This window comes from Protobothrops mucrosquamatus, unplaced genomic scaffold, assembly GCF_001527695.2.
Source record: "Protobothrops mucrosquamatus isolate PMUCROS unplaced genomic scaffold, P.Mucros_1.0 scaffold5826, whole genome shotgun sequence".
NCBI lineage: Eukaryota > Metazoa > Chordata > Lepidosauria > Squamata > Viperidae > Protobothrops > Protobothrops mucrosquamatus.
The window spans coordinates 11771-23308 of NW_015391672.1; the positions used below are offsets into that span (position 1 = coordinate 11771).

At 47.4% G+C, this 11538-nt stretch overlaps 1 protein-coding gene across 1 annotated transcript in view; it reads right to left on the reverse strand.

The window, feature by feature from the left end:
- LOC107299966 (dysferlin-like) overlaps window positions 1-11538 on the reverse strand; it is a gene marked incomplete at both ends in the record, with an annotated part of 53222 nt that overhangs the window by 11200 nt on the left and 30484 nt on the right. The window contains 4 exons of the mRNA XM_015829311.1: window positions 700-791; window positions 3625-3780; window positions 4993-5121; window positions 7001-7099. Of these exons, the coding sequence (XP_015684797.1) occupies window positions 700-791; window positions 3625-3780; window positions 4993-5121; window positions 7001-7099 (476 nt within the window). The remainder of the gene's footprint in view (window positions 1-699; window positions 792-3624; window positions 3781-4992; window positions 5122-7000; window positions 7100-11538) is intronic.

An 11538-nucleotide genomic window follows, 5' to 3' on the forward strand; every position in this document is an offset into this window, starting at 1 on the left:
CACAGATTACCTCCCATCGGCCTGTACGCTCCCACAGGGTGGGTCTCCTCAGGGTGCCGTCGGCCAGACAGTGCCGGCTGGCGACCCCAAGGGGGAGGGCCTTCTCTGTGGGAGCTCCCACCCTCTGGAATGAGCTGCCCCCAGAGATCAGGGTGATCCCTGATCTCCCTTCCTTCCGCCGCGCCCTTAAGACTTGGTTATTCCAGCTTGCAGGACTGGCCTAGGGGAAAATTTTAATGGGGTTTTAAAGCCATTTTTAAATTAATTTGACCAAATTATTAATATTTGATTTTACTTATGTTTTTAAATTTGTAGTTTTTGGGGATTAGTGTTTTATCCGGTTGTTAGCCGCCCTGAGTCCGCAAGGAGAAGGGCGGGATATAAATTAAATTAAATTAAATTAAATTAAATTAAAATAAATAAATAAATAAATAAATAAATAAATAAATAAATAAATAAATAAATAAATAAATAAATAAATATACGGAATTGCTTCAACGGTTCAGCAATTCTACCCTGATGGTGTTATCTAGCTGGGTAATGAGATATCTGCAAGAAAACAATCAAGCTCAGAGACCAGCAGGGACTCCACAGTCCTCCTCCTCCTCCTCCTCCTCCTCGTCCTCCTCTGCCCTCTTCCCCTTCTCCTGCTGTCTTAGGGCTGGAAGGAACCTATCAGGGACCTATGGGGAGACTTACTTTCCAAAGACCGGTTCCAGAGTACAGGGGATGTAATTGTCCTGGTCATTAAGGGACTTCTTCCCCACAGAAATCTTCACGTAAGGGTCACACTGGGTGGGAGAAGGAAAGGGAGAGGGTCAAGGTGGACCTTTTGCAATAGTTCCACGAAAGAGTCAGGAAAGGGCCAGCGAAGGCAAACGGTCCTTAGATATCTCCACCAGAAGCGTTCAGAAGACCAGCTTAGGAGATTGGCTGGTTTGAGAATAAATGAGGACCCCAGGTCACCCCTTGGGTCTTCTCCTGTGCCTTCACCACTACACCATGCTGCCTCTACTGGTTCCTGCAAATAGACTGAGCAACTAAAGAGGAACTTCGAGGAAAGCCGTAGAAGAGGGAGGTCCAACCTTGGCCACTTTAAGACGTGTGGACTTCAACTCCCAGAATTCTCCAGCCAGCCTGGTCTAACGCAACAGCGTCCAACCTTGGCCACTTTAAGACCTGTGGACTTCCATGCCCAGAATTCTCCACCAGAACTCTGGGAGTTGAAGTCCACAGGTCTTAGGATGGCCGAGGTTGGACAACCCTGCCCTAGAACTTTCCTTCCCAACTTGGTGGTCCCTGGATGCATTGAACTTCCTGTTGGCTGGGGTAGTGGAGGCCTATGGGAGTAGTAGTCCAACCCCACCTGGGAGTCACCCAATTAAGGAACTTTACATACCTGAACCTACATTGAAGAATAGAATAGAATAGAATAGAATAGAATAGAATAGAATAGAATAGAATAGAATACAATACAATACAATACAATACAATACAATACAATACAATACAATACAATAGAACAGAATTACAGAATAGAAAAGAATAGAGTAGAGTAGAATAGAATAGAATAGAATAGAATATGGAAGAATAGAATAGAATAGAAGGAATAGAATAGAATAGAATAGAATAGAATAGAATAGAATAGAATAGAATAGAATACAATACAATACAATACAATACAATACAATACAATAGAACAGAATTACAGAATAGAGTAGAGTAGAGTAGAGTAGAGTAGAATAGAGTAGAATAGAATAAAATAGAATAGAATAGAATAGAATAGAATAGAAAAGAACAGAATAATGATAAGAATAGAACAGAATAGAATTATAGAATACAATACAATACAGTAGAACAGAATTACAGAATAGAGTAGAGTAGAGTAGCGTAGAGTAGAGTAGAGTAGAGTAGAGTAGAATAGAATAGAATAGAATAGAATAGAATAGAATTATAGAATACAATACAATACAATACAATACAGTAGAACAGAATTACAGAGTAGAGTAGAGTAGAGTAGAGTAGAGTAGAGTAGAGTAGAGTAGAGTAGAGTAGAGTAGAGTAGAGTAGAGTAGAATAGAATAAATATTGGAATATAGAATAGAATAGAATAGAATAGAATAGAATAGAATAGAATAGAATAGAATAAATATTGGAATATAGAATAGAATAGAATAGAATAGAATAGAATAGAATAGAATAGAATAGAATAGACCAGACCAGACCAGAACAGAACAGAACAGAACAGAACAGAACAGAACAGAACAGAGCTGGAAGGGACCTCGGAGGTCTTCTAGTCCAGCCCCCTGCTCAAGCAGGAGAACCTATAAAAACTATTCTGATGTAGGCCACATGCTGACAATAGATGGGGCCTGCATTACGACTGAGAATAAACAGACCCTCACCACCCCCTCCCTCTCTGCTCTCCCCCCCCACCCCCCATTATCTAATTGCTTGCCGGGGAAGATAAAGACCACACAGGGCTGGGGGGGGGCTATGAATGACCCACCCCTCCACTAAAGTGCGTAAGTCCCAAAGGGGCTTTTTCCAAAAGGCAACTGGACTTTCTTGGGGGGGGGGAGGTTTTTTCCCCTTGAAAACATTTCAAGGAAAGCTTCCGTTCTTAAGCTTCGCAGAACGGAAGAAGCTTCTTGGAGGAGAAGCTAAACGTTTTCAAAGAAAAAGAAAAAAAAAGCGAGTCCAGTCGCCTTTTGGAAAAAGCATCCTTGGGACACGGATGGTGGAGACTCTCCGTAGACACAAAGGGCAGCAACGTCCCCTGAGCCACAGGGACAGCATCCTTTTTTTTTTTTTTAAATAAAATTTTATTAATTTTTATAATTAAACAATAAGTAATATGATGCATTTATGACACAAACCCAAGAAAAAAAACAATCCAACTCAATACATTATCGGAAACGCTCGGCAGTCCCCGCCCTGCCTCCGCCCTCATCCACTTACCTTTCCTTCCTACCTCTAGCCCNCCACAGGGACAGCATCCTTTTTTTTTTTTTTAAATAAAATTTTATTAATTTTTATAATTAAACAATAAGTAATATGATGCATTTATGACACAAACCCAAGAAAAAAAACAATCCAACTCAATACATTATCGGAAACGCTCGGCAGTCCCCGCCCTGCCTCCGCCCTCATCCACTTACCTTTCCTTCCTACCTCTAGCCCACAACCTCTCCTCCTTCCTCCTTCCCACTTCTACATCTTCCTGACCACCTCCTCGAGTGCAACTTGGGGTACCAGCCGAGCATTTCCTCTTATCAGTACAATTATTATTTGTCTATAACATATGAATACATCAATTTTGTTTTAATACCCCTAATCCCCTTCCCCCCCCCCCCGAGCTTTCCGGAACCAAATACAGGACTAAAACAGATCATTCCAAATCTAAATTACAATTTAACTAAACAAATAGAATACTATCCTTTCTTGCGATCCGAACGAAGAAGAAGCCAAGAACTTCCCAAGGAGAAGTGGAGAAATTGAGGAGACGCCCTCGGAGAAATTTTGCCCAGATCCTTGACGTGTCCCGAAGCTTCTCTCCCGGAGGGGGACTCTGCTCCCTGGAGAGTCTGCCCCCCCACCCCCATTCTCCATCCCTGAGCTTACTTTTCCATTGGAATCCTTTGGCTGCAGATCGAAGGCCCGGATGACGTAAACCCTCAGGAGACACTCCTGGGGGCCCCGGGCTGGAAGCTGGTGGAACTGGCGCGGAGGGACCGGCACCGTGGGGTCGTCGGGCAGAGGGTAGATCTTGAAGGAGCCCTGCAAGGGGAGGAGAGGCATGAGTCTGCCACCCCGACACCGGCTGCTCGGGGGTCTCTCCGGCAGTTCCAGGCTGGGAGCCAGGAGTGGTCCAGATGTTGCAGAGGGACTCCTGAAGCATGGTGGGGTTGCCTTGGTACAGCTGCTACAAGGGCAGCCTTCCATCAGAGAGTAATATCTCCTGCATACTTTTTATTATTTCATTTCATTATTTTATTATTCTATTCTATTCTATATTCCAATATTTATTCTATTCTATTCTATTCTATTCTGCTCTAATTCTATTCTATTCTATTCTATTCTATTATTCTATTATTCTATTATTCTATTATTCTATTCTGCTCTAATTCTATTCTATTCTATTCTATTCCATTCTATTATTCTATTATTCTATTCTATTCTATTCTTATTCTTATTCTTATTCTTATTCTTATTCTACTCTACTCTACTCTACTCTACTCTACTCTACTCTACTCTACTCTACTCTACTCTACTCTACTCTACTCTACTCTACTCTACTCCACTCCACTCTACTCTACTCTACTCTACTCTATACTCTACTCTATTCTATTCTATTCTATTCTATACTCTACTCTGTTCTATTCTATTCTATTCTGCTCTAATTCTATTCTATTCTATTCTATCCTATATTTCATTTTATTTTATTTTATTTTATTATTTTATATTATTATTTTTTGTTTAGTTTAGTGTTTACTTTAGTTTCTCACATTTATTATTTTATAGAAACAACTCACGGCAATGAACATCAATAATATTCTTTCCTCCCCCTATTTTCCCCACAACAACAATCTTGTGAAGTGGGCTTGCTGAGAGTGAGTGATTGGCCCAAAGTCACCCAACCGGCTTTCATGCCTAAGGCGGGACTAGAACTTCATTAAACTAGATGCATCCAATTCCTGCAACTGTTCTTCAAACATTTTAGCCCCCAGCACCCTCTTTTTTTGCTCGTCTCTGCACTCGTTCCAGTGTCCCTACATCTGTTTATATCCTGACAACCAAACCTGGATGCAGGATTCCAAGCGTGGCCTTACCAAGGCCTTGTAAAGTGGTATTAACCCTTCACGTGGTCTTGATTCTCTCCCTCCGTTAATGCAATCTAGAACTGCGTTGGCTTTTTGCTGCCACACACAGCTGGCTCCTATATAAGGGACCATCCACTAGGGTCATCAAACCAAAAGGAGATGGGCCAACCTTGAATTCGCCGACAATGGTGGGGTCTTCGCCATCATCCTGAGCTTTGCCGCGGGACAACTTAAAGGTGTGGCAGAAATCCGAAAGGCCTCCAAAGTCTTCGACGTTCTCCAGCTCTGTCTCGTAGATCTGAGGAGAGAAGGGGATGGAAAGCATTTCATTTCTTCTTCTCCTGAGAGGTTTGAAGGGAGATCTCCCGGCTTGAATGCTGTGGGGAACCTGACAGCTAGGCTAGAAGGAGGAGTCAAGCAAGGACCTAGCTTGGAATCCTTACACAGTCACAAGAGGTATAAGACTGACCCAGTGATGGCGAACCTTTTAGAGACCGAGTGCCCAAAAACTGCCCCACCACCCCCGTCACCGCTCTGCCCTGCCCACTGGGCCACCCACCACCTCCACGGCCCGCCACAGATCACTCAGGCAGCCCAGCAGCGCCATGGCAGCCATGCCCTCTGCCCGTGCCCCGCAGGATCATCTGCGCGCAACGGGGCGCAAGGGCAGAGTCTTGTCCCCACTGCCCAGCTACCATGTCCTTGGCTCCGTTGCTTCGTGTGGGCCGCGCCTAGGGGCAACTCTCCTCCAGGGGGGCTGCTGGTGAGGAGGGGGCCGTGGGAGTAGGCAGGGCTGGGGAGACGGTACGTGTGCCCATAGAGAGGGCTCCGAGTGCCATAGGTTCGCCACCACTGGGCTAACCTCTCCTTCCAGCCTAGCTGGCAGTTTCCCCACAGTTGCCCTTTCCAGGAAAACGCACAATGGCTCTTGAAGGCCACTGAGAGATACGCAAAGAGGTTCCCTGGAAGAGTGGATGTGACGAGCACATGAAGTCCAGCATCTACTAGAGCGTTTACCTGGACCAGCATCTATCTGAGCTTTTGTACAAGCCTTCCTTAATGAAGGCACAGAGGGATCAAAACTGGATCAGCCAAAGGTCCAACTCTGTCTAACATTTTGTTCCAGTCTTCAAAGGCTGTGGAGCAGCTCAATGTCCAGGAGCTGCGCCCACAAGATACAAGGGCACCTTGGAAATTGTCCCAAGGCGCGCCAGGGAGATAATTTAAGCAGAACTAATTAACTCTAAGTAGCAGTGTCCAAACTGAAAGAAGGAGAGAAAGTGGAAAGTGGCCAGAGGTGGGTAGGTTTCTTGCAGGTGCTGGATCCAGAACTGAAGGCCGGTGACCTCTGTTGATGACCAAGACATCTTAATATTTAGAGCCAGCAGGGCCCACCCAAGCATTTCATTTTGCTAGCCCAGGGGTAGGCAACCTTGGCTCTTTTATGATTGGTGGACTTCAACTCCCAGAATTCCTGAGCCAGCATGGCTCAGCTTGGAGACCTCTCCCTTTCTCCTCAGCATGGCTGGCTCAGGAATTCTGGGAGTTGAAGTCCAGGAGTCATAAAAGAGCCCAAGGTTGCCTACCCCTGGTCTAGGCCTAGGCCCCTTCATGACTCGTGGACTTCAACTCCCAGAATTCCTGAGCCAGCATGGCTCAGCTTGGAAACCTCTCCCTTTCCCCTCAGCATGGCTGGCTCAGGAATTCTGGGAGTTGAAGTCCACCAGTCATAAAAGAGCCGAGGTGGCCTACCCCTGGCCTAGACTGAGGTCAAGACATTCCTAGCAAGAACTACAGAGGTGATAATTGCATCTCCAAAGCTATGGCTTTCATCTCTCTCTCTCTCTCTCTCTCTCTCTCTCTCTCTCTCTCTCTCTCTCTTCTTTCTTTCTCTCCTCTCTCTGTTCTCTCTCTTCTCTCTCTCCTCTCCCTCCTCTGTCTCTCTTCTCTCTCTCCTCTCTCTTCTTTCTTTCTCTCCTCTCTCTGTTCTCTCCTCTCTCCTCTGTCTCTCTTCTCTCTCCTCTCTCCTCTCTCTCTTTCTCTCTTCTTTCTCTCTCTCCACTCTCCTCTCTCTCTCTCTCTCTCTCTCTCTCTCACACACACACACACACACACACACACACACACACACACACACACACACACCCCTCAAAGGGAGAGGCTATCCAGGCTTTTACCTTCAGGGTGTCGAAGCCTTTCTCCAAATAGGTGCCACATTTCTCTCGCTCCCCTGTGGAGGCGTAGAATTTGCTCCACCAGTCAATGAACTCTTCTTCCTGGGAAGAAAACAAAAGACCAGCAGATGATTTATTACCTTGAGACCCTCCAAATCACGGGGGTCCTCAACCTTGGCCACTTTAAGACTTCTGGACTTCAACTCCCAGAATTCCTCAGGGTATGGGGCCTGCTCTCAACGTATATTCTAGTGCAGTGGTGGCGAACCTATTAGAGACCGAGTGCCCAAACTGCTACCCGAAACCCACTTATGCATCTCCGGATGTCAGGGGCGTGGCCACTGAGTGGGCGTGGCTACGGTAGTCGTGGCAGCATGGGTGGGTGTAGCCAGGGTGGGCGTGGCGCATGCACAGCTTTGTGGAGAGCTGTGCATACGCGGAGAGGAGGAGGGAGCAGCTCGGCCCAGCAAAGGCTCACGTGCCACCAGACACGGCTCCATGTGCCGCCTGTGGCACGCGTGCCATAGGTTGGCCACCACGGTTCTAGTGGCTTGCTCGTCCTACCAACACTGACAGGGCAAGCCACTAGAATATAAATTGAGAGCAGACACCACTCCCTTCTAGCACTGAGGATGTTCCCTAGTTGGGTCATGAAACGTCTTCAAGAAAACAACCAAGCTCAGAGAGCACCAAGGATACCACAGTCCTCCTCCTCCTCCTCCTCCTCCAACCTGATTCCCTTCTAGCACTGATGACGTTCCCTAGTTGGGTCATGAAACGTCTTCAAGAAAACAACCCAGCTCAGAGAGCACCCAGGACCCCACAGTCCTCCTCCTCCGCCGCTGCCTCCTCCTCTTCCTCTTCCTCCTCCTCCTCCTCCTCCTCCTCTTCCTCCTCCTCCTCCTCCTCCTCCTCCTCCTCCTCCAACCTGACTCCTCTCTAGCACTGATGATGTTCCCTAGTTGGGCTCAGGGAGCACCAAGGACAGACTCGGAAGAAGTTGGCAACGAGCAAGCTGGCCCGGAGACCAGCTCAGCAGCAAGCAAGGCTTTCTTGGAGACTGCATTTTGGTTTTTCATTTTTAAGCCTTTAAAAAAAAAAAAAGCTAACTCTTCTGAACATTGATTGAAACCACAACGGGCCAATTTGTACCTCGCGAAACATTCCTCCGCAAATAAATAGCTCATTTTACCATTCCACCAAATTCCATCGGGCTAAGCTCATCAAGAAGCCATAATTCGGGGTTTATAGAGTTGGACTCCAAGCCAGCCCTGCAAAATTCCTACTAGTCACCTTCTCGGGTGGGGGGCAACCGAACCCAACCCCCCCTTGCCCCCCCCACATTTCTTCCCAGAAAAAAATGACACGCAATTCCTTCTTGTTTCTTCTTCTTCTTCTTCTTCTTCTTCTTCTTCTTCTTCTTCTTCTCCTCCTCCTCTTCCTCCTCCTCCTCCTCCTCCTCCTCCTCCTCCTCCTCCCCCCTTCTAGCACTGATGATGTTACCTAGCTGGGTAATGAAACATCTACTACAAGAAAACCACTAAGCTCAGAGGGAACTAAAGACCCCAGTTTCTTCTTCTTCTTCCTCTTCCTCTTCTTCCTCTTTTTCCTCTTCTTATTCTTCCTCTTCTTCCTCTTCCTCCTCCTCCTCTTCCTCCTCCTCTTCCTCTTCCTCTTCCTCTTCCTCTTCTTCTTCTTCTTCTTCTTCTTCTTCTTCTTCTTCTTCTTCTTCTTCTTCTTCTTCTTCTTCTTCTTTTTCCAGGTCTCCATCTTTCATCCGGAAAACTCCTCTCCGACCAAAACGGGCTTTATTCTGACATTCCGCAGGTGCCAAATTACCAAGAAAGCTTTCTCTGTAATTTGAGGATCTACCTTGGGTATCTGTGACACGGCCCCAAGACAAAGCTTTCTGCTGAGTTTTGGAAGGGGGTTAACGAGAGGAAGGAGGAAAAAAAAGTGTTTTTCTAAAAAAAAAATTTTTAAAAAGGGAAATGCCAGGAAAAGCAGCTGGAATGTTAAACGGAAAGGATGCTAGTCTGTCTCCCTCGGAATGGAAAAGCCACGCAAAGGACAGGCTGCTCACAACCGGGAAAACGCGCTCCCTGGATCCAGCCAGGCTACGAAGTCGCTGATCAGCATTTGTTGGGCAACCCGGGTTTTAGCTACACGACAGCCTTGGCCAGGGGAAGGCAACCTCGGCTCTTTTATGACTCCTGGACTTCAACTCCCAGAATACCTGAGCCAGCTATGCTGGCTCAGGAATTCTGGGAGTTGAAGTCCACGAGTCATGAAGGGGCCTAGGCCTAGGCCAGGGGTAGGCAACCTTGGCTCTTTTATGACTCGCGGACTTCAATTCCCAGAATTCCTGAGCCAACATGGCTCAGCTTGGAAACCTCTCCCTTTCCCCTCAGCATGCCTGGCTCAGGAATTCTGGGAGTTGAAGTCCACCAGTCATAAAAGAGCCAAGGTTGCCTACACCTGGCCTTGGCGATGCACAGACAGTCCCAAGTTTTCTGCTGCTCGGTCTGACCGTTGTTAAAGCGAGCTTAGGGCCCTTTTAGGACCGCTCCTGCCGCCGTTGTTAAGGTTATTGCCGCAGTTGCGAAGTTGTGAAGTGAGTCTGGCTTGCCCAGTGACTTTGCTGGTCAAGGAGGTCACCAAGGGGACATCACGTGACCTCAGGACGCTGCGTCCGTCGTAACTGCGAGCCGGTTGCCAAGCGTCCAAATTTTGATCGGGTGCTGCAACGGTGGTGTGAAAAGTGATCTTATGTCATTTTTTTCATGACCCAACTAGGTAATATTATCAGAGCTAGAAGGGGGGAGGAGGAAGAAGAGGAGGAGGAGGAGGAGGGACTGTGGGATCCTTGGTGCTCTCTGAGCTTGGCTGTTTTCTTGCCCAACTAGGGAACATCATCAGTGCTAGAAAGGAGTCAGTTTGGAGGAGGAGGAGGAGGAGGAGGAGGAGAATTGTGGGATCCTTGGTGCTCTCTGAGCTTGGTTGTTTTCTTGCCCAACTAAATGAACGGTTGTAAGTCAAGAAGGCCTGAAGTGACCTCCACAACCAGGAGATCAAAGCTCCCCCCATGTTCTATGTGGGTCATACTGCTGTAGCTGCCCAGTTGGACTTTTCTGAGCATATTGTAAGGACGGGCCAGAAAATTCACCTTTGCAAGGCAAAGAACAGCCTTTCCATCCCATCCTTCCATTCTGGAATAACAGAATAACAGTGTTGGAAAGGACCTTGGAGGTCTTCTAGTCCATCCCCCTGCTTAACCAGGAGACCTTATACTATTCTGGACAAAGGGCTGTCCAATGTCTTCTTAGAAACCTCCAGTGATGGAGCACCCCACGACTTCTGGAGGCAAGCAGTTCCACTGGTTAATTGTTTCTTGCTGTTAGGAAACCTCTCCTTAGTTCCAGGCTGGTTCTCTCCCTGATTGGTTTCCATCCGTTGCTTCTTCTCCTGCCTTCTGGGTGCTTGGGAGAATAGGGGGTCCCCCTCTTCTTTGGGGCAGCCCCTCAAGCATCGGAAGACGGCGATCATGTCACCCCAGTCTGTCTTTTCATTCAATGTTTGCTTCTAGAGGGGAATCGTGGAGTTTCCTCCACCTCCCTCCCCACTGCACTGGCATGGCTTCTCACGAGCTTCCTTCTTGGAGATCAACCATGTCACATGCAGAAAGGCCAAGCCAGCATCTTCAGAAAGTGGCTGGACCATTTGCCAGAGATACATGGCAGAACAAGGCAATCCAACTGGGTGGAGGGACACAGAGACCACCCCACCCCACCCATCAACCACGAAGCCCTATTGGATGGAAGCTGAGAACCCCCACAGATGCCTCTGACCAACGGTTCAACCACCAGATGCCTTTGGAAGATGCTGGCTTGGTGTCTTCAGGTGTGACCTGATGGTCCCTCAAGAGATCCAACTTGACAGAGGGACATCCAGACCACCCCGCTCCATAAATCCACCATGAAACCAGACTGGATGGAAGCTGAGAGCCCTCCCACTACGAAAAGGGGGAAGATTTGGGGCTCAAAGGGAAGTGGGTTAATATTTCACAGCAACTGTGCCATGGGCAGCTCCAGGGAGAGATTCAGGAATTACGGTTGGACTAGAAAAACTCAACCATGCTTGCTAAGGTTGAGGAAACAACGGGTCAGGTGGAGGACGGAGGTCAAAGAGAGGACTGGAAAATCCTTGGAAGCTGCACACGTTTTTCCTGGGGACAGATCAAGGAGGTCCATCCTATCGGCAGGAATCCAACTCAACTGTGATGACACCTCCTTGCCTCCCAGATTGGTCTACGCTGGGTGGTCAAGATGTCTGTAGCAGAATATGTTGTTCGTCCATCGATTTCGATGAAGACCTTGACATCTTATGGATTGTGGGCCATCAGCGGTGTGTCCGTAGATGGCTGATGAGACCGATGTTAGCACGGAATGTTCTGCCACATACTGAACAGAGAAATGTGGACACTGTTGCTTCAGCATTTGCAGCTCTGGCTTTACGGAGTGCTCGCTTCTCTTGTGCCAAGA